This window comes from Seriola lalandi, unplaced genomic scaffold (genome assembly GCF_002814215.2).
Source record: "Seriola lalandi dorsalis isolate HSWRI2012SDOR001 ecotype SW California unplaced genomic scaffold, Sedor1 jcf7180002054560, whole genome shotgun sequence".
In the NCBI taxonomy this organism is placed as follows: Eukaryota; Metazoa; Chordata; class Actinopteri; order Carangiformes; family Carangidae; genus Seriola; species Seriola lalandi.
Genome location: NW_019525113.1, coordinates 376,303 through 400,020, shown reverse-complemented (window position 1 = coordinate 400,020; position 23,718 = coordinate 376,303). Strand labels below are relative to the sequence as shown.

At 42.7% G+C, this 23,718-nt stretch overlaps 3 protein-coding genes across 3 annotated transcripts; 2 read left to right on the top strand and 1 right to left on the bottom strand.

The window, feature by feature from the left end:
- Window positions 1-488: 488 nt before the first annotated feature.
- polr1g (RNA polymerase I subunit G) lies at window positions 489-4,568 on the bottom strand. The gene is made up of 3 exons (XM_023416037.2): window positions 4,238-4,568; window positions 3,577-3,721; window positions 489-2,326 (listed from the first exon to the last, which is right to left on the bottom strand). The coding sequence occupies exons 1-3, from the start codon at window positions 4,320-4,322 to the stop codon at window positions 1,525-1,527; spliced, it is 1,032 nt and encodes a 343-aa protein (XP_023271805.1). The 5' UTR covers window positions 4,323-4,568; the 3' UTR covers window positions 489-1,524.
- Window positions 4,569-4,584: 16 nt separating this feature from the next.
- Window positions 4,585-9,678, top strand: irf2bp1 (interferon regulatory factor 2 binding protein 1). Its single transcript, XM_023416036.2, has 3 exons — window positions 4,585-5,870; window positions 6,126-6,466; window positions 6,887-9,678. The coding sequence occupies exons 1-2, from the start codon at window positions 4,855-4,857 to the stop codon at window positions 6,424-6,426; spliced, it is 1,317 nt and encodes a 438-aa protein (XP_023271804.1). The 5' UTR covers window positions 4,585-4,854; the 3' UTR covers window positions 6,427-6,466; window positions 6,887-9,678.
- Window positions 9,679-14,640: 4,962 nt separating this feature from the next.
- foxa3 (forkhead box A3) lies at window positions 14,641-19,321 on the top strand. Its single transcript, XM_023416009.2, has 2 exons — window positions 14,641-15,097; window positions 16,474-19,321. The coding sequence occupies exons 1-2, from the start codon at window positions 15,026-15,028 to the stop codon at window positions 17,800-17,802; spliced, it is 1,401 nt and encodes a 466-aa protein (XP_023271777.1). The 5' UTR covers window positions 14,641-15,025; the 3' UTR covers window positions 17,803-19,321.
- Window positions 19,322-23,718: the final 4,397 nt, after the last annotated feature.

The following is a 23,718-nucleotide window of genomic DNA, read 5'->3' as shown; positions in this document are numbered from 1 at the left end:
CTGCTCCACGCAGGAAACAGGCTGGACTGTGGCGCCATCTCCCTGCCAGAGCATCTTATTTCTCTGTTGCAGCTAATTGAATGGAATTTCTGCTGGCGGTGGAAATGCAGATTTATAGACTTGGGATCCACCAATATAAGTTTCTGATGCCAATATTTTGTGCAGACATGCAGTTTTCTTTAAATATGACTTGTAGCATGCCAACAGATTATAGCCATGAAGGGTTTCCTGCAGCTTGAGTCACGGCCGAGTCCAAAAACCATTGAAGAGACCATAAAGATCATCATGATACGTTGCAATGGACCTATTTAATTGAAGGCCAAAATACCTCACTGATTTTATTGTGCAAAGAAAGCACAGTTGTCATTTCATCAGATTTTCTTAAACCCTTTCTATAACTGTTCAAGGAGAAACCTTCATCGCATCAGAAGTGAACAATATGACCGATTTACCTGAAGGACACTTTCGTGCCAACAGAAATCTGAGCCTTTCATGAATTTGATTTCATTTTACTTTTTGAGACATGCAGTAGCACAAGGACATTGCACTGTGAAACATACAACTCTCATCGCTGTTCATTCGTAAAATCATTTTGCAAACGTGCATGTTTTAGTATAGAACAGACTGTAGTTTATCTCAGACAAACATTTGCCTTTCCTGATGAAACAACTCCTTCACAAAACATTTCTTTTCAGATAATTAGAAAACTACTGATCTGTAAATTGGGCACTTTCTTGTTGTTGCACAATATAAAAACCACAGTCTGAGTTACAACACGGGTTCAAGTTTCATTCCTTCTGGATGAAGTCACTGTGCTTACAAGGCACGAGAGGAAAATGTGCTGTACTCAAACACTTGCAAGAGGCGACTGCAGGACAAAAACACCACCTTTTTTTCATTTTTTATTTCATTTATCACTTTTGGGGTTTATTTTCTAACATGTGTTTTCTTGCACTCACATCATTTCTATGACTCAGCTCATTTAAAAAAAAAAAAAAAAAAACCCAACAACCTTACGTGACACTGAACCATTATTCTGTCTTTATATCAGCTCTGGTTTTCTGAACCTGCTGCCAAACCAGTGACGTTACCAGCCCAGTTTTGTAAATATGTACACAGACACAGCAACACAGTTTGAGCATAATCCCATAAAATCTACCACAGCCTGACAGACACTGGCATAAAAAGCAGAAACTCCCCCCATGTACACTCTTATTACCCATGTGCTCATAGTTGCCTGCGGCCGCACACAGTCTGTGTATAAAACTGTCACTTTCTAAGCTCAGAGTGAAAGGAACATTGGCCTTAAAGACGCTGGGATGAACCCACTTTATAATTTGTGTCACTGTTCAATCGATTCAGGATGTGCTCTTGTTTTCAAAATACAACATCCTGCCAAAACAGGTCTTGCATTATGCGATCTATCAATACAACGGAGTGGATTAGTAGTAAATTGGCTCCCAGGTGAGTTCATAAAGTCAAAACTTAAACAAATAAAGAAAACTGAACACAGAAAAAAACAGACTAGTCCTCATCAGTTTTGCTTTTCTTCTTCTTTTTCTTCTTCTTCTTTCCCGAGCCTTCCACTACATCACCATATGAAGTGTCTATTGGTTCACATTTCACTGTTGCATCTTCCACCTTCACTCTTACACTGGGCTCCAGTCCCTCCTCCACCTCCTCTCGCTCCCTGTCCTTCTTTTTCTTCTTCTTCTTCCTCTTCTCCTCTGAAACATCTTCCTCTTGGAGGGGCTGTTCCATCATCACTTCGTCCTGAATCTCAGCTGCAGGTTCCTCTTTCACGCTCACCCCCTCCTCTCGCTCTGTCTTTATGCGCTTTTCTTTCTTTTTCTTCTTCTTCTTCTTCCTCCCTTCCTCATCTTCTTCCTCATGCCCTGTTTCTTCTATGAATCTTTTGACTACCAGAGGGCGGAGGGTTGTAGATGAGGGCCCGAAGGCGGCTCCGTCCACCTCATTCTCGGCCACACAGGTCAGCGTGGGGGTCTTACAGCCGAAGGGGTGGAATCGCTGTTTCAGCCCCGGTGGTATGGCGGGTGCTGGAGCAGCGGGGATCACCTGAGGGGCATAGGTCGCACTGCTGCCTCCATAGTTCTCACACACATTTAGCAGGCCTGAGAACGTAGGACCAAAAACGACGCCACCTGATGACTGCTCGTCACTGGTGAGCAAGCGGAGCTCTGAGGGACCGTGGGAGGATGCCAAGATGCTGTAGATCTGCTGGCCACTCCCAGACTTGGCTCCGCCTGCAGCAGTGGGAACCTTCAGGGTCTGGAGACCGGAGAGCGGCACCTTGATGCCACTGAAACTGGATGGAGGGAGGAGAGGCAACGTTGGGTACCATTCAAACCAAGTGGGAAAAGTTTATTCAACTCTACACCAACTACATCATTTTCTCAGACTGCTGTTGAATTTAGAGAAAACTTTCTGAAGCCTCAGCATGAAGCCCATCTCCAGCTCCACCTGCTGGACGCAACCGACACAAACTGTCAGTTACTTCATGTTGAGTCTGTCTTACCTCTTATGCTGCCACACACAATCACTGCAGAGATTGTTTAAAGAATGTAAATAAAGAAAGAAGAAATGACACACTCCCCCGCTTTGACTCACACACAGACACACACATTCATACATATACAGTGCATTAAGAAAGAGTTCAGACCCCTTCAGTTTTTCACATTTTGCTATGTTGCAGCCTGATGCTACTCTCACCCATCTACACTCAGTACCCCATAATGACAAAATGAAAACAGAATTTTAGAAATTTCTGCAAAATTATCAATAATGAAAAGCTGAAATATTGAAAATATTGACAGAAGTTTTCAGACACTTTGTCCTAACACTTGACATGTAGCTTCAGATGTCTCCCATTTCTCTTGATCATCTTTGAGATGTTTCTACCTGCAGTAAATTCAGCTGATTGGATCTGATTTGGAAAGGCACACACCTGTCTATATAAGGTCTCACTGCTGACAATGTATATCAGCACAAAAACCAAGCCACAAAGAAGAAGGAACTGCCTGCAGAGCTCAGAGACAGGACTATGTTGAGGCACAGATTCGGGGAAAAAGAAAATTCTGCTGCATTGAAAGTTGCCAAGAGCTCAGTGGCCTCCGTCAATCTTAAATGGAGGAAGTGTGGAAAAACCATGACCCTTCCTAGAGTTGGCTGCCTGATCAAACATGAATAATTGGGGAAGAGGGGCCGTGATAAGAGAGGTAACCTGTAACCGGATTTGTCACTCTGGCTGAGCTCCGGAGATCCTGTGTCAAACTTCCAGACTTAATATATATATATATATATAAAAATTCTAGCATAATGCTGCAGAATTATTTTTTTTTAAATTGAAGGGGTCTGACCACTTGAATGCAAGTGTTTAGACATTGTGTGTGTGTGTGTGCGTGTGCTTGCATATGTGCGTTCATGTGTGTGTGCGTGCATACCATTAAAACCAGTCTACTGGTTTTTACTGTTGTTGCTGAAATGACGTGTAAAAGTTTGGCTGCACATTAGAGACAGAGACAAGGAGACAGATGACAGAGTGAGGACTGCACCCACCATTCCGGATTAAAGCTGGCAGGAGCTTTAATGAGCCATAACTCATTCTTGTTGTTCTTCAGACTCTCTGTTAGAGTGCTGCTGCATGGCTTATGGCAGAAAGACACAAAGTCAGCAGGACACTGGTACCTAGTGGTCTTCTTATCTGTGGATCCAAACAGCACACGTTCATCAGTAAAATAACATTGAGCAGTAGAATTACACAGAACAGGCCAAAGGATTAAATCGGAATAAAAGCTGTGTGTGTGCTCACTCTTTATTGGTTTAACTTTCAGTATCAATACAACCTTGCTTGTATGGTTTCTCAGTGAAGTGGTGCCAAATAGTTATTGTAAGAAACAATAATGACAGATAAGATTTTTATGTTGTCTATCCTTAGTTTGAACAGTGGATGAAAAACAGCTAAGCACAACATCATTTTTAGCCAGAACTAGACTGGTTACAATTTTTGCTTAAACTAATCTAGACTAATAACACATGATGATGATTATTTATGTAAATAAAAGCCATTAACCTTAACAAATGTTGCTCAGTCAGCCACAGCCTACTGCACTGTGTATTGTTTTACCGCATTGTATTTCTCAGTGAAACTGAGTCTCACTGAAATAAGCACATCAGCCAGCCAACACTAACTTCGTGGAATCAATGAGGGTGAACTTACCGGGTTCTTTTTGCTTTACCGGTGGTTTTGTAACTGGACTGTCCGCTTCATCCTCGCTCGATGAAGATGATATGTCTCTTGGCATTTTTATGTTTTAAATTAACATGAAAGCACTGAAATTAAACGTTTTCTACCTCGAAACGCATGGCTATGGGGGACGCACATGTGTTGACACAAAATGAACTTTGACCTTTAATTATTTCACTTCCGTGTCAGTTTGGTTGTAGTTCTACGCCCAAGCTCGATTATTGTGTTTGCATTGACAAAAACAGGTAAGGAAACTCAAACACCCATAATGCCCCTCGTATGGTTACGTAACGTCCCAGCGTCCGTTGGAGAAGCAGTTGACAGCAGCGAGGAGCAGGCCGAAGTGGGTAAACAAAACAAACATATGAGAAAAGGAGCGAAAACAAGCCAGAGGTTTGAGCTAATTTTATATCTGTAGAATGTGTAACATTGTTCTGAAACGGCGTGAGGCCTGTTAACGTAGCAAGTCGTTAGCAAAGAGAGGGCGTGCACCTGTCAAAGCGAAATAGGTTAAAACAGCTAACGTGTGCTAGCACGTTAGTAAGCTAGCTGGCTCGTTGAACCCGCTCAGGTTAGCTCCCTGGCCAGCCATGTCGTCCCCCTCCTCCTCCAGGCGCCAGTGGTGCTACCTGTGCGATCTGCCTAAGATGCCCTGGACTGTGGTATGGGACTTCAGCGAGGTGGTTTGCCGTGGCTGTGTAAACTACGAGGGAGCTAATCAGATTGAATTCCTGATAGCGAGCGCCCGACAGCTGAAACGAACTCACGGGATGCAGGACGGTAACGTCAGGTCACCTGGTCCGTCGCCCAATAAACATGGCACATCTGGCAGAGGAGAGGCAGCGGCTGACGGAGGCAGGCCCCACGTCGACCGCTTCGACAGAGGAGGAAGAGGAGAAAGCACCGGGTCAGCTGTTCGTGTGCCGCCAAACGGGCTGCACCGTGACGGGCAGCCGCCTCAAGAGGTGAACCGTCAGAGCCCCAGCGGCAGCCGGAGACCCATGCTTGGAGCTGCTATCCCACCCAGTCTAGTAACTCAAAGTATCGCAGGGATTCCCCATGGGCTACTTGCGGGCATGCCAGCGGGCCTGACCGCCAGGACAGCCCCCATGAGCAGCCCTATGATCTTCCCAGCCCCGGTGCTGGCCGAGATGAGCCGCAGACAGCTGGGAATAGGTATGGGGATAGCCCCATTTATCACTCCAGAGCTGGAGCGAGAGCTCAGTTCGTCCCAGAACCAGCCCAAGACACAGACGCAGGTCCACACAGCTGTGGCTGGCAGCAGTGCCAGCAAAAGTACAGGCCTCCCTTCTTCGTCCTCCTCCATGGCGGGAGGTGTGAGCCAAACGAGCCCCAAGCCTGCCTCATCTCCAGCCAGGCAGCCACGTCCCCTTGCCGCAAGGTCCGGAGGGGAGCCCCTGGGCTCCAGTACCTCAGCAGAAGCGGCCACCACAGCTGCAGCATTACCCCACAGTGGTGCCTCTGAGTTGGGTTCAGCATCCACCAGCAACACCCATTCAACCGGAAACCCTCTGTCCTGCACCTTGTGTCACGAGAGGCTGGAAGACACACACTTTGTTCAGTGCCCATCAGTGCCAGGGCATAGGTTTGTGTGGATTCATGTTTCCATGAATAAATGCTTTGTTTTTTAAGCTTTTAGTGAGTCCATGTAAGCAGTTTAAGCCTGCATGTCAGGCTCTGGTCATTTGTTGATGATTTTTTACATTTTATAGACTAAATCAGCATGTAGCTACTTCAACAAATAATTGATTTATACTGGAATAACTATCATTTGTTGGTATCACTTTATGCCTCACAGAAAGTTGTAATAACCTGTCTTTTCTACCTCCACCAAATGTAGGTTCTGCTTCCCCTGCACCAGAGTGTACATCCAGAGCCGGCGGGGAGACGGGGAGGTGTACTGCCCCAGCGGAGAGCGGTGTCCGTTGGATAACTCTCCCAACAGTCCCCCTTGGGCCTTCATGCAGGGAGAGGTCTCCACCATACTGGGCACTGCTGGAGCAGGAGCTGCATCAGCTGCTGCATCTGGAGCTGGGTCAGGGCCTGGAGCTGCAGCTGCATCTGGTGCCGGAAGCGGAACTGCCAGCGGAGCCGGATCTGGGAATGGAGACATCACTGTCAAGAAAGAGAGAGAGACGTGATGGTGATTTCCATGGAAACCAAGTCCCAACACAGCAACAGGCAGGTCCCACAGACAGCTGACCAACCATTGTCTGAAGTTTGGCAGCATTATAAAAGCAGCTCTGGGTTCTGAATGTGGATTTTTGTTAATACTTCACTGTTAAATACATACATTATTCATTTAAATTGAATAGGTATTCCCATTATTATTTTATCAATATTTTTATCTGTATTTTTGTGCTGCAATTCTCCAGATTTTTATCATGCAGGCTGTTTCGGTTATTGGAATAACAAATCATATTAATAAATATTAAGTAGATGGTTGAAATTTAGAGATACAAAATATCTATCAGGCCGCAAAGATGTTGTATGACAGCATCTTCTCAATAAGAAGCACTCAGTTATTTACAGGATAGTGTTGTGACTGTGTTTCTGTCCCATTAAATGCTGTTTATTTGTGTTTGCTTTTCGTCACCCCAGAGTCGTATCACAAACCAAAAGGAGATGTCTGCACTGGACTGTTGAGAGATCCAGAGGAGAGGCAACACAGCGACCCACAGTACAGAAAACCTCCATTACACAGGTCTTAACTCCACCTACTCACACCACCCAGTTTTATCAACATTATCAGACCTTGTCAGATATCTGACTGAAGTTGCAAAGCCTGTCTTTAGAAATTGTCATTCATTTTTATCAAATTCTACAGCTCTGATGTACAGAGAATGTGAAATAAAATTTCATGAATCATTTTAAATTACCCAGTGCATCCATTGCATTGCGAGCTTATCCTCATCTATGTTCACTTCAGCAAACAGCAGAGATCTTAGTAAAATAAAACCACAACTTTAGAGTCATAATCAAGTGTTTAAATTAAACTGGCCATCATGATGGATTGTTGGAACCAGATATTCAGAACTAATCAACAGCTGAACAGTGGCTACTTCTGTAAAGTTAGTAGTAATTGTTGATTCAACTGACCAAGCCCACAATGTCACTGGCACCTAGCCCCTGTTAGCAGCTGGAAATATATGGGCTGAAGCAACACATAAGACAACACCAGTTTTCAACAACTTTTCCACAAACAAAATCTCACACTATTAGAATCATTTGGAAGATGCTGCCATTGCATAAAAAATTCAAGATGCACTTTAAGACACAACCATAGCCAACAGGACTACAAGAGTTTGGCCAGTAGTGTATTAATCTACTATTGGCATTGGTTTTATTTGCTATGTAGAGGGCATAACTGCTGATGGTAGGTTGTTAGGTAACCTAACAGAGGGACGGTTACTGTTTTAAAGACCTCTCAAACTCACAGAAATTAGCCATGGTGCAGTGTTTATTGTAATGGTACACTGAATATTTTGTTTGCACGGGAAAGCACAAAAGCTTGCTTCCAGTTCCAACCCAAACATTGAAATGCAGTAGCCACGGTTGTTATGTATCTTTTTCCTTGTTGATGAACAAACTGGTGACTGCCAGCGTGCAGCAGGTGGTCAGATCTCAGACTGTTCGCTGTGAAATACAGGCTGTTCTGAGCCGAAACAAGTTGGAAATTATCTGTCTCAGACAAAATTCCATTTTCTCTGCCAATGCTGGGTCTAAATTAAATATTTGTGCTTCTACAAATACAACTACAATAACAACTGACATAAAATTGACAGTTATGATGACAAAGTGTACCTTAAATTCTAAATACAGATTTATTGTCTTTTATTGTTTTATGACTGAGTCTGTGTCCTGGTGCACAATCAGATTTTTTTAAAGTTTATTTTCAAACAAATAGAAAAACTCTCCACTAAAACACCTAAACATGCAAACCGATGTGAGATGTGGACAGAGTGCCGGCAGTGACATTTCTCTGTACGTCTGTGCATTTGTTTTTCGTCAGCTTTAAGCGAAGCTGAAAGAAGAATGTTTGCTGTGTAAAAACGAGTCATCTGTCAGAGCATCGACCAGCCACAGAGACTCTGTGTATGACTGTATTTAAATGTCGCTTTCATATAAGATCCAGCCCAGCCTACGCTTTACCCCGAATGTATATGAAAAGATATCTATTGATAGACCTAGGACTATATTTTATACTAGAATGTTAAATGTTATATACTGTATAGACCTATGATAGTATGTATGTGCAATCCTTAGTCATGGTATATGCAACAGTTTGGAATATGTAATTAAAAATGATTGCATATAATTTCTTAAACCTTTTGTTTTTTAAAGTGAGAACCCACCTAAAAGCATAATGATTCATCTGTGATCCTGAAAGGGTCGATATCATTCATGAATGAGTTTCTCCGAAAACTAGAAACAAGACATCTTTTTCTATGGAATCAGTTTTCAAAAGTACATTTTCGGTTTTGAAGTGATCAGAGTTACAATGAAATTAATCTCATCTTGATTTAAACAAACAACGACACAAGTCTTTTGAGCTTGCTTTCCATTCATAGTCAATGGACCACTGTGGATGACCATGCACACCTGTTTGTCACCTTTTTCAGACTTAGTTTGATAAACATGTTAAGGGATCAAATGTTCCTAAATTGAACAATCCAGCAGTTACACACTCAAATGTTGAAAGTGATTAGTTTTAGGTGGATTCTCTCTTTATGTGCAGTATGTACTTGTCAGTACAGAAGCACAGACAAACCAAAGGTCATTTTATGCCCAAACTGATGTTTCTGGATGTAAATGTTTTATGGAAAAATAAATATATTGCTATATTTCTTGGCCAGGTGTTAACCTGTTTCCTTCATCAAGCCGTTACAGTTTACAGGCCCATGTGGTCTACTGTACTCATGGGATTTTACATATAAAAGTCTATTGTATTCAGCAGATGCTTATATAGGCCTTCTATATTGAGAGAATATCCCACAGATCAGGTCTGTTGTAGAGAAATGTCTTTGAAGAAGTGGAATTTAAGTTTAATATGCACTGATACATCATGCAATCCCTTGTTAAGTGCCTTTTTAAAATGTTTACCGCCTGTTTGTGTGTCTGGGAACCTCAGGGGAAGTAGGAGTGCAATGGCTTTTTTATTGTCTAGTCAATGATTAACCTGAATCTGTTTCCCTTCAATCGCCATCAGACGTCTTTTGCTTTAATCTGAAGCCTTTGTAAAGTGGGTAGGCCATTCATTGTTTGGATATGGTCTCTCCTCGCCTCTCTATGTTGAGTTTCTTTTCATTTATGTGTTCTGTTTAGATCTGTTGGTTTTATTGCAGCTTCATGTACAAAATAGAAACCAGGAATAAATGGGATGGAAACTTGTACTTGTTTCTCTGTTTCTTGACTTTTATCAATGAGATTTAATCACCTTACATATCTTGTTTATGAGGAAAATCTAATCAGATATAACTAATCAGGTCCCCTCATAAACTTTTTATGACTGAATGTTGCTTAATGTTTGCCAACTAAAATTATCTTCTCTCTCAACCAGCTCAGTTGATTCCTAACAAAGAGAAGGGCTGATTTTGTAATCGTGTACTATTACATGTATTATTACTCAGGATCCCAGCACACCAGTCAGCATCACTGCTACAGAGACGGCGGGTTTCTCACTACGACTGAGAACACATTGACGCTGCATCCTACAATTAAACATAAATTCACATGGTGGTTCTATATGACTGATGCAGACGTGTTGAGAGTCAATACTTTTAAATTTGACACCAAAAATAAAAGCATATTTCTCCACCAGAATTATATTCCTGGCTTTAACGCCACATTTAGACCATGACGTAGAGAAAGTCAGATATTTTTCAGGGGTGTCGGGTTGTGTCTTGGGAATTTGGACTCATGACCTCAGCATTTGTAAAATCATGACTATAATGCAGCTTCTCCCTACAGCTGAGGACAAGATAACATTTAAGACTGAGCCAGTCATTCATCTTAAAGATATCTTAACTAAATTATCTATTGTATTAATTTATTCAAATATACTACAAATACTTAGTTGATTATTTACATACAAATACAGGAGGCTATATTTATAACAATATATCATACACTTTGTCTCTAATCAGATCTAAATGTGTTTGTCCTCAGTGTGTCAGTCAGATTTAATTGAATTCATCATGTACAGGTATTTAAGCTTGCAATTAAAATAATTTCTTCTTTTTAGCAGCCTCTGTGCTCCCTGGAAACCACCATAAAAACACAGAACAGGAGCATTCATGCACAACTGAAAATGAGTTCATGTGTGAGGTTAACCTTCATGTCTAGATTACGATCCAGCAGCTTTGAGCTTCATGACTTATTGGGGAGAATTTAGTTAACTCAAGAATTTTGAGGCCTGTTCATTTAGTTTTACCTTGGCTAACAGAAAATAAACAACAACCAAGCAAACCCTCCATAACAGACAAATGCAGATGATACAGGGGCTTGTTTTGTAGTGGCCACATGATGGCGCTCTTACACTCTTAACCTCAGTGTGTGTGAAGGCGCAGATGCTGCTGGACAAGTTCATAAATGTATCATCTTTTATCAGATAAAGGATATTATGACCTGTGGAGCCAACAAGCCGTGGAAGCCCTTATAATGACATTTAAACAGATGGAACTTAAAGAGCTTAAACATGATTATAACCCTCACACACACACACACACACACACACACACACACACACACACACACACACACACACACACACACACAGATCAATCGCCTTTAGTTTTTCAAATGTGAAAAACTAACCAGCCTCAAACCAACTCCATATCACTGTTTTTATTCGGTTTTTTTTTTTTTTTCCAAGTGGAATAGACTTGGGTAAAATGAGTCTTGCTGAAGCTGCTCATTTTTATTGTGAAGAAGAAGAGGATGGCGGGGGGCGTCCGGCCGATCTGTCGTTTCCTACATTAGTGTCAGCTCGTCACAGCCATTGTTAAACCAATTATAGAGGTGTTAATGGACGATAGAAGAGCTATTGGCATGAAAAACGGCCCGCAGAGAGACGATATGGATAAATGTGAGTTGGGGAAATAAAAGAGAGGAACCTTAAAGGAGCATTACACCAATCAAAGATGCGTATTAAGAGTCAAGGCTGAAGTGCATCCCTCAAACAAGTGTGTGTGAAAATTTTAAAAAATCTGATAAATACAGCCTCCATGAGATGACAGTGTAATGATTATTGTCCTGAGCGTGCAGTGAAACCAGCTCAGGACAAACCTCCAGCCAAAACAGCTGAGTCTGGGTTTCTGTCGTCAACCCAACGTGAATGTGACGCTGTGTAACCTCAGGATATCAGATTTTCCAGCAGCACCTTAAAGCTGCAAAATGATTGCTAGAATATGTAAAGTTACTAGTGGAAAAGAAACAGCCTAATACACTGATCTTAGATGTAAACAAGGATCTTTTCATCTGTCCTCTTTCATTTATCTGAAGATCTACAACCTTCTGAAGGACGCAGAGGTTCAGATATGACCTGAGATACAGACCTCGAAGAATCTGTTTATTCCCATGTGTTAGAAACTAGGATGATAAAATCATATACACATACAGGCCTGCACCCAATTACCTCCCCCTCTGTGGAGATGCAAAGTCTTTGAATATGAGCACAGACTCGAGGTCAAAGTTTACCAACCTTTTTTTTTTATCTACAACTACATCACCGTGCAGATGAAATGAGCTAATCTCTTTCAGGCTTAATTACATCATTACAGACACTGAGGTGTTAGTTCACTCCACGTGTTAATCGACTTGACAGCCTTTTGCAAACAGGCGATAATCGCCGAGACTTTACAGGTGATGGTGAGTCTGATTGGCGATATATAGTCAATAAATTGTATCAGAGCTGCAGCTGAAATATCACCATGACTGACTTGGTTGTGGATATGAAGAAATAGGCGTCAAAATAAAGTCAAGTATCCCGAAGACGCAGTTTCCCTAAAGGCAACACAGCTAGCAGGTGGACGCCTTCGTAAATGTTAACATCTGCAAAGCATTTTTCCCAAAGAACCTTCCACAGACATAAAATGTTTCCCCGACACTGAATCTCTTCTTTAACGCTCATACGTTCCTGCTTGTCTCTGCTGCATCTGCGCTGATATTCCTTCCTGTTATTTCTTATTTCCTCGGGAATCTTTTCTCACCGTCTAATCCCGTCGACCTCCCGCCTGCGCATCAATTACATCTCCATTGACTGGCCATTAGGCTGAGGCATTGACATTCACAGGCCTCCGTCTGCACCGAGGCCTGATGTGTATTCCACAACACAAGAGTCCGGCTCTATGCATTACACCAGGATTACATTATTTATTGTATTTCTCTAAAGCGTTGGGCCGAGAATGCCTCTTTGGAGGTTAAAAAAAAAAAGAAAGTAGCCTATCCAAGAAGTTCTCATGGGAAGAAGGGAGGAGGACAACGCATTTAACCGAGCCGAATCTACGCACAGACTGAGCACGAGTTGATCCAGTTGAGCAAAATACAACTGATCAAATTGTTGATCTTTTTGTAGCATGTAGAGCTTCAGAGCAAGTGATGATGAACATTAGCTCTGTAGCTATAGGCTGCTCAGAGAGCATTCGTTTACGCTGCATTTACGCATGAGCAAACACTTGGTGTGTTTGTCCTGTACGTTTTGATATTGATCTTATTCACCCGATTGTTTTGGTACAGCGGTGTAACACCCATAGGTGACTAAAGTCCGTTTTGAATGACCCCGGGAAGGTCCGCGAGTGTGGTGGTGGGGTCTCAAAGGAGGTTTGCCGTTTCTGATTAGGATCTCTGATGATCTGATATTCTCCTTTTGACAGTCAAATATTCTCCTGGTGGTCGCGGGTTTATTTTCATGACTATCGGGAAATATTTGCCTATCAAAACCAAGAATCTGAATTAAGTTCGGCAGTTATTACAATTAAGCCCCCCGAGGAAGTGTTAGAAGGTCCACAGCCCCAGAGAAGTGATAGCCGAGGGAATTAACAACCTTCACGCCCCGCAACACACACACACACACACACACACACGCGCGCGCGCGCGCGCGTCACAAAACGGACTCCCACCCTAATTTCACTCCTTCAATCTCCAATATTTATTTGCAAAATCAAATCAAATATTCTGCTGATCAAGTGGGGCGTGACAGGTGGGGGGGGCGTGACAGAGCAGCGCCCTGTGACAGAAACAGATCACTTAAGGAGGAAAAAAATTTAAGTAAGAAAGTTTTTTTTTTTTTAAACTTAAAATGTATTCTTGTAATAGCACTGGCTAAACTCTTTAATCTTATGTCATGTTTATTGTGAGTCTATATAGATATTTTTCATGCTAGTCGTCAGTGCTAATGTTTTAACAGTTAGCTGTAAAGTAAGATAATCCATGGATACAGGAGTCACACACACACACAGACACACACACACAGACACACACACACAGACACACACACACACACACACACAGACATACATACATGTTGAGGCTGGTGAACATTTGCAGATTTTGTTTTATCATGTTCAAATGTCTTATCACAACTAACATACATGGTTCTCTCTCTCTCTCTCTCTCTCTCTCTGTCACACACACACACACACGCCAATTATGTTCAAAAGTCAAGTGTTGAATGAAAAAGTTTTTTGTCATAATCCTTATGTCATGTTACATTTCAGCTCAGTGTGTGTTAGAACTAACCAGGACTTTGAGGTGAATTGTAACATTCTTGTGTTTGAAGCTAAACCAGACATTCTTGTTTGTGTTGCAGAGATAGCGCCTTCACCATTTAATAGCGGACACGTGTAACTAGTTTGTATTAGATTTTTTAACAAAAGATCTCCGATATACAGACAGAAATGTCAAAAGTGTCAGAGCCACCCCATTTCCCCCCTGTGTTGATTTTTAATTCTGAAAACTGCAGAAAAATAAGACATAATTTAAGAAAAAAATGAATTTGAACCAGTCGTTTTAAGTTTAAAAGAAGCACGTGACTGCATTATGAGCAAATTCTGTCATTTATTTATAGAAGAAATATATATGTCTCATAGCTGCAGATTGATAATCACCTTCTGAGCATATAACACCTCACTCTCTATAAATCCACTCAGCTCCGAGACACAGAGACTGTGGGATAGTCATTCGTCCGGGTGGCCCCGCGTGTAGCCGCCGGCCCAATATACAGCACGCCAGGGGGCCACATCGGCCTTTTTGCAGGGCCCTTCCTGGATCCTAACACGGTATTCAAATGTCAGGATCGGGGCGGGACCCGTCGGCACCTTATAAGAGGAGGGCGGCCAGGTTTCTCTACTGTATTTGCGCGCTTCACCTCTGCCTGCGTCCCGAGGCCCCGGTGCACAGAAGAAAACGGGCCAGAAGTAGAAGAAGAAGTAGTCAACATCTGCTGAGCCATAACAAGATTAAGGTTATGAAACAATGGATGACTGACAAATAAGAAATATTGACTTTAGCAACTATTCCCAGGAGCGCAGCGTCACTTCACTATTTGACTTCGTTTTCCTCACGCATTTTTGGCTCGAGATATTTTCTGCCTGTTTCTTGGCAAACGGAAACAATTTTATGTTTGGATTTTTCCCCGAAAACTTCAAATTTTGAGAAGGATTTTATATTTATTTTGATTTTTTTCCCCCAAAAAAACTCCGGTCATAGACAAGAATTCTCCTCCAGAGGTTTGAGTTGGGGATGTTGAGCTCTGTGAAGATGGAAACCCATGATCTACCAGAGTGGAATACTTTCTACAGCGAGGCCAGTGAGGTAAAGACGCATTCACAAATAAAAATAACAATATGTGAATTACACCGTTTTCATTTCTTCCTGATGTAAACAGCGGGACGTGTCTCGTTCTTGGATTCAAGTGAGAACGTAACGACAGATTTTTACTTGTGCACATTTTCAGTAAGAACCGGAAAAAAAAAATCTGTAATTTGATCACATGATCAAATATAAGAAAAACTTTACATTATAATCATGAGCTTCTATGTACTACCTATCGTGGAGTACCATAAGAATTAAAATAACTTTAAAGTATGACAGAGTAATATTGAGTATCCAGGCGCACTTTGAAACTGCCGAGACATTCCGGTAACAAGAAAAAAACAGCAAAAAAAAGTAGAAAAAGTCTTAATAAATTCTTCTGTAAAAATAAAAATAAATATTAGGCTAAATAAATAATATTGAAAAACAAAACATTTTCAGTAACAGTCTTTTTCAAACATCTGAAGCCACTAAAACAATGACGTCCACTTTAAATGTTTTATCTAATTACTAATAAATGTGATACAAGTTGAATTATAAACATTCAGGCCATAAACTGCGCATTAAACACTTTTTTTGTGAAAGATGTTTGCTCATCAATCGGCCTTCTTCTTCCTCCTTTGTGTCTCCTCCAGTGTTGCGACAATTCAGGTGTAAATGTGACAAGAGCTTTTTTTTTTTTCTCACTAATTGAATTAGAGTTAATTCTATCAGCAGCTTCAGTTCTCACCTCACCTCGACCTGATGAAATTACCGAGAAGAAAAGGTCTGATAATATTTAACCACAGGATCAGTCGGCGGCTCCAGACGCCTTCTGAACTCGTAGAGTTTTTATTTCGCATATTAAATACTTTTTGAGATTTCACGAAAAAAAAAAAGAAAAAAAAAGAAATTGAAATTGAATTATTCATCTTTGTCAGCCAGAATAAATAAATTCCTCCACTTTAGCCTAAATACTGAGCAGCTTGTTTTTTGCACGGAGCGGTGGAGGAGGCCGTGTGAACTGAGAGGCACCATGACGCGCTTTTTACGCATTTTCAGGTTAACATCGCTGTGTGAAATCCATGTCCTCTCTGCGCGCACTGAGAGCTTCATTGTGCATTGATAAGGAGTCACTTTTTTAAACGGAGAGTCAAACCGCTTTCCCCTCACACCCTGCATTCATTTAACGGAGAAAAATTAAAAAGCAAACCATCACAACAGAGCTGTTCATGGTATTTGTTTTCAAAAGGTAAAAAAATAAATGTGTCAACTGATTATATTTTATTAGCTAAAGTAGCTGTAATCTTTGATGTATAACGTGTGTGTGCACTGATATTTCCTCTGTGTTTCGCTTGTTAATAACCAGATGTTGTTGTGTTCCTCTTTTTCTCCAGATGTATTCCTCTCCCAGCACTATGAACTCTGGTCTGGGCTCCATGGGCTCCATGGGCACCATCAACAGCTACATCAACCTGAACCCGGCCACCGCCTCCCCTGCAGGTATGAACATGGCGTACCCCAGCTCCAGCCTCAGCAGTTCCCCACTCGCCTCCATGGGCTCCGGGCCCGGCCACATGTCCCTCTCCCCGGTGGCCTCGTCCCTCAGCTCGAGCTCTCTCACTCAGCTGGGCCCCGCTGCTCCCGGCGCCCTCGGCTCCTTGTCCCACTACCAGAACATGGGCCAGTCCATGAGCCAACTGGGATACCCCTCCACTGCGACCCTGAGCCGGGCTGGGCCCAAGGAGATCCCCCCTAAGCCCTACCGGCGCTCCCTGACCCACGCCAAGCCACCGTACTCATACATCTCCCTCATCACCATGGCGATCCAGCAGAGCGGCAGCAAGATGCTCACCCTGAACGAGATCTACCAGTGGATCATGGACCTGTTCCCCTACTACCGTGAGAACCAGCAGCGCTGGCAAAACTCCATCCGCCACTCGCTCTCCTTCAACGACTGCTTTGTGAAGGTGGCTCGCTCACCAGACAAGCCCGGTAAAGGTTCTTACTGGACTCTGCACCCACAGTCAGGCAACATGTTTGAGAACGGCTGCTACCTGCGGCGCCAGAAACGCTTCAAGATCGAGGACAAGATGGCAAAGAAAGGAGGCAAGAGCCAGGAGGTGGGCTCAGGGAAAGGAGGCCACAGTGATCACCTGGTGGAGGATCGCAGCCCCACGGGAGGATCAGAGGGAGCCGACTCCGCCCACTCAGACAACTCCCACCCGGGCTCTTCAGACGACCAGCCGCTTCCTAGAAACTCCCTGGTTCCACTAGACTGCCCTCAGCTGTCCTCCTCACACCTCCACAGCCCGCCCGTCTCCCTGCCTCCCCCCTCCTCCACCTCATCCTCCATCCCTCCATCGTCCTTGTCCCTCTCCGCCACCTCCTCCTCCAACCAGCTCCTCCACTCCCAGTCTTTAGTGGGTAGCACCCACCTCCTGCCCGGCGCCATGCAGCAGCACATGGACCTACAGAGCGACGCCCTCAAGTCCCTGGACCCCCACTACAACTTCAACCACCCCTTCTCCATCACCAACCTCATGTCCAACGAGCAGAAGATGGACCTCAAGTCCTACCAGGACCAGGTGATGGCCTACAACAGCTACGCCAGTGGCTCTCCTGTGGGAGCCAAGCAGATCTACGACAGCCCCGGGCCGGCCGCCATGGACTCAGGTGCTTATTACCAAACTCTGTACAGCCGCTCGGTGCTCAACGCCTCTTAATATGGACACCCACCCACACACACACACACACACACACAAACACACACACCTGCCTGTAATGGTGAGCCAAAATGGAGACTTCTCTTCCTCTCTGCCTTTACTAAAATGGACACCCAAGGTCTCTTTATCTTCTTCTTTCTTCCTCTCTCTCCCTCTCTGGCCCACGTCCAGCGGCCTTGGAAGAGACTCACATCTAAAATGGCCGCCATGTTTGAGGGACCAAAGGACAGTTTTTCTTTCCTTTTACCAGCTGTGATGAGCACGGAGGCTGGGTTGGTTACACGGAGGACAGAAAAGTGAAGCTGGATGATTAAGTGATGATGAAGACGTTTGACTCGTCTGTGTGTGTGAGTCAGTGCAGATGTCAGATCCCGTCCTTTGCCGGCAAAATTGGCTTTGTACAAAATGTAAATAGAGCTAATGTTGGGGGGGAAAGGATATTTGCATTTATTTATGAAGGGAATAAATTTTAATATATCTTGTATAGCGCTCTGTCGACCAGTTACAACCCAAATGTGAGGTTTTTTTTTTTTTTTTTAAACCAAAGACGGAGAGTTTCAGGTTACTGCTTCAGGCAGGTGTTACTGCAGCGGGAGACAGTTTAGTACATTTCTTCTTTTTTTGCGTGTGTTACAGCATTTCACATTACGTTCCGTCATTTCTGTCAGATCAGGCATCCGTCAATGTAAATGTAGCTCATGAGGTCTGTAAAAAATATATTTGTAGTTTTGTTTGATATGAAGTTTAAAAAAAAAAAAAGGCATTTGGTCCTCGCTGCAGCACAGAGGACACAGACATTAAAAAAAATCTTCTGAGGCCAAAAAGAAAGAGACAAAGTAACTGTGGTAAAAAAAAAAAAAAAAAAAACTAAAAAGAAAAAAAGCATATTGTGTTTCTATTTTTCATGGCCCCAAATCATTTCCTGTTGTTACCTAAATAAGAGCATTAAAATGAAATGCTTTTCCACAGACTGTAACATGACTGGCAGACAGCTGCGGTGCATAGGGGAGTTCAGTCAATGACTAAAACAGTGGAAAGGGAGGAGAGATGCACTATGGGAGGATTTACATACAGTACTTTGCACTATGGAGCTCCCATTGGTCAGGTGGGCTGATAGTGTGTGTGTTACAACAATACTTAGGAACCCCCCCCCCCTACACTGTCAATGCATCAGCTCAATGGGATCAGTGTATCAATGTCAAAGGGTGTCAAATAACCCCTCGCTCCTTTTCTTCAAATGACTGCTGATCTGATAAGAGATCAGTGTATCAATAATGTTTTGAAGGATTATTCTGATGAACAGCAGAGGACGCAGAAGTTTCAGGTCACATGACGTCCTCTGTGGAGCTTATATTATAGTTTCAAAGAGAAATGTCTTTTATTTAAGCTATGTTCCTTTTCAAAACCTTGAAAGTGTGCTGATATAATATATTGTTTTTTGTTGTTGTTGGTTTAAATGTGATTTAAATGATTCATGTTTCATTTTTCTTATTAAAAAGGCAAAAAATGTGGGAAGAAATGGTGCATTTGTTTTTCTTTTTCCACCAGTGTTAATGCAGGAAGTGTTTGTTGTCACCGTGGATACAAGTAAAAAGTAAAAACTAAATCAAACACTGAAAGATGTTCGACATTCAGAGTTAAAATCCCTTCTTTTTTCAAAGGGACGGGTTGTATCTGTTTCACAGGCTCAGTTTGTTTCTAAGAATTTTCTGGAATTTTCAAAAAATCATTAAGACTGTCAGGATTTTATACAGGAATAAAATACAGGATTACTTTTCACCTGTCCACAAACAGTTTTAAAAACCAGTCAATGAAACAAAAACTGCAGCAACAAGTGATTCTACTTAAAACCACGAAGATGGAAGTTTCCAGATCACGCGGTGTTATTGGCAGGACCTCGACGGCTCGTCCCGCTCAATCAATCCCCGGCCGGTGAGGCGGTGCTGCAGGAATAGCAGTGCCTTGTTGAAACAGCTCCTGACCAAATGACTGTGGTGTGTGACATGTAGGACTGGTAGACTAAACACGGCTGGATCACACTGAGAGCCTCAAAGCGGACCTCTGCACAGGCCATCAGCCCCGGCGGCATCACACACACACACACACGCACACACACACACACACACACACATACACACACACCACAGCAAGACCGGGACCACTCCAAAATCTACTGACCTGCCTCTGACCCTGAACTAGAAAAACGATCAGCAAGTCAACAAAACAAAAACAGGGAGAAAGTATCAGCAGAATATTTTTTCTCTTTAATCCTCACTGTGTCTTCTCGGCCTCGACCAATCAGATCCTTCTCTGTGTATCCCTAACAAACTATAGACATGGAATTTATCAATTCCTTTACAAGTCAGAGAACTTTTCCCAACTAAGCAGCAGCTGAAGTATGGAAACCTGCTGAATCACTGTGGTATAATGTCAAGAAAACAAGAAGGAGCACTGGTACGTATGAAAAAACTGATGATTGAAAAATGCTGTGGAGTTCGCATGAAGTAACTCAAGTGACACATCGATGCTTCTTTGCCTTTACATCAGCAGGAACATAAAAAAAAGTTCATTTATTGATCTTGGTTCCTGCAGCCATCCTGCTTCCGTGTCCCGTCGCCAGGCCTCCTGTCTACCTGTCTGCAGGTCTAACTGTCTGTCTGCAGGTCTCTGCTCACAGCGGCTTAACCCTGTGTTGTCGGACTTGTCACGTATGTATCGCTGCCTTTTCTTCTCTGTCACGTCAAGCCCAGCAACCATAAGCCCTGAGGCAACATATAGACTGCAGCGATGCACACACACACACACACACACACACACACACACACACACACACACACACACACACACACACACAGAGACTCACGAAACATGTTTGCCTAATTTCAGTTTCAATCAATGAGCCCAGGATGCTAAAGAACACATAATGGTCCTGTTGCTGTAGGAACTAATTCTTCTGATTATTTTCTCCTTTTTATGATATGAGATCAATATATGGGCTTCAAAAGGCAACACACACACACACACACACACACACACACACACACATTAAAAAAAATGGTAACTGGCTTATAGTGAGTGGGAATCTAAGGCAGTTCGTCACCTTGCATACACAATAGTCCCTTCACACCAGTTGGCTTGATAAGATAGGCAAGCACCCGCCTGATATGGTCTCCACAGCTACAAAGACAAAGTCTCACACACACACTTTTGCACATGCACACACACGCACGCATGCACACACACACACAAACAAACACATGCACGCACGCACGCACGCACACACTTGACTGCTCCAGGTATGACTAACCTGGCTGACTCTAAAATGTCACTCTGATACGTCCCCTCGCAGCAATCATGTGACCACGCTGATAGTGGTCCCATTCGATCCAGGCTTCATGAAGGAAAACAGATTAGTCTGAGCACAGATAACACACTGTGGCTTGAGGTTTTTCAGGGAGCAACAATGCAGCAGTTAGACTGGAACAATTTCAGCCACAAAGGGGGAAGAAAAAAAGAAACTCAAGTGTGACCCTTACATTTGTAACCTCTCGGTTGTAATCTGTAACCCTCGGCTGACCCAGTTTCCAAATGCGAGACTCTTAGAAAATAGATACCAGCAGCTGATAACAGTCTGGATGTCACAATAAAATAATCTCCTCTCTCAAACGGCCATGATACCCTCAGTTTCTGGGATTAGCTTCTTTTCCGCACATTTTTGTGCAGAAATCAGTCGTGTTCTTCATAAATGTAAAGACTTAAAATTATGTTTTGGAAGATGTAACACACACTGTGTCAGTATGGGAAGGAAAAATACAGACACTTTTCACCAAATCACAACTTAATGATGCTGTTTTTTCCATCAGCATCACTTACTTTACTGCATAAGTGAAACATGTATGAACTAACACTAAAGGTGTAAAGTCCTACACTACAGTTTAAAGCAAAACGTGGGCACCTGTTGCTTGAGTTGTGATACAAATGGATTTGACATTGATTATTTAGGGGTGAATGAATACATTATCTGCAGATTCTGGTCCAGGAGAGAGCGGACTGGAGGATACATGAGAGCTGATCACAGGATATGAACAACGATACGGTTACAGATTGATCAGGTTAAAAATGACTTTTTGGGGTTAAAGAAAGATCACAGTCGCTTCTCTACACGTCCAGACCAACCTGTTTCTCCCAGTTTGACTTTCTCTGTTCACTTGTTCTGCATTTTTGACTTCTTGTGGATAAGTCCCAGGTTTTTTCTGTGAGAACAGTAAATACAAAACCAGTGTCCACATCAGTTCAGCTGCAGCTATTGATAAACCGGCTGAAGAGGAGCAGCCACACTGATACTGGATGAGGTTGGGGAAAGGGCTTGTGGTTATAGCTAATAAACTATGGTTAAGTGGTTGGGGTTACGCAACTAAAATGTGATTACAGATAATAAAAACCAAATCTAAAAAAGTAAATTGAAGATCTGCGACGGGATGCAACCTCCAACCTTGTGCATGAAAGGCACTTTCTGCCTCACTACATGAAGGGGACACGAGTTCCTGCAGTGGCAATGAACTTTGGACGTAAATCACGAGGTGCAGAATCATCCAAAATGGATACTGGGCCTCAGAGCTGCCACAGGTTCCATAAGCTTTAATAAAAAAACTGGTCATCGAACTTCTACATGATCAAACTGAACTGGAAGCAAAATCAATACCAATATGATTCATTTGCCTTTAATTTTACTCATATTATTTTCTCAGGTTCAGTGAGAATTACTCATGTAATTCTCCAGATTTAAAAGAAACCCTTTTGTTTATTTAGTTTTTATAAACAACATTCACATTTTTCACAGTGGTAGTTTTTCCAGTAATCTAATGAGATGACAGAAGACAGTGTGAAACCTGAAGATAAGAAGCTTTTTGAGCTCTGAAAGAAGCTTTAAGAGCCAAAGACGTGTGTGAGGGTGACGCTGTTGTCATGTTCAGTAAAAAGGATATTTGTCTCCCGAGGTGCAACAGTCACTCGGTTCGCCCAGTTGAACATTTGATGACAGCTGAACTCAGGCTGCACTGCCGGTGACAGCAAATGCAGCGTGTAGGCCGGCGAGCATGACACCTGCACAAAGAGGGTCTGTGCTGAAATGAAAGCGCTTCATGCAAAAAAATAAGACGTATTTTCTGCTGCTGCTGGAGTTTACGTCTAAACTTCATTTCAATATATTCTAGCTGCTGGGATCTCTGTGATGCTTTGAAACGCTGCACGTCGGCCAAACACACTTACACTTCCAAACAAATGTCACAGGAACTGATGATGAACTTAGACTGAAAAATGAACGAAGAACGTACTCAGGTTCTCATGATTTAACAAAGTGGCATTCATGTGCTTCACTGTGAACAAGTGTGATGAGGAGTTTTCCATTTAACAGGTGGTTTATTCCAGGAAAAGAAAGAAAGAAAGAAAGAACGAAAGAACGAAAGAAAGAAAGAAAGAAAGAAAGAAAGAAAGAAAAAGGGTGGTGCATGTTTTCAAGATGTGCAATGCAAATGAGGCAGTGCATCCTGGATCCTGTTAGGTGGATGTACTGTTTACATTTGGTATTGCCTGAGGAGAGGGAGGGAGAGAGAGAAAGAGAGAGGGAGAGAGAGAGGGAGAGAGAGAAGGGGGGGGGCACTTACAGTTCAGCCCTTAGGTGATACTCTCCCTTTTTTGAAAAATAAATTAAGTGACAGACAGACACACAGTTTGTCCGGAGTTAAGACAGTCAGTCAAGATCTGAGCCTGGTCTCAGAGCACATTTCACTTAATTGAACAAAAGTCTGTCATTGCTAAAACACCAAGCACCTGTGACATCAAACATATAATTATGATGAAGAAATTATTTCTGGAGGAAATATTCAAGTCAAAAAGGTCTTAAAATGGAATCAGAGC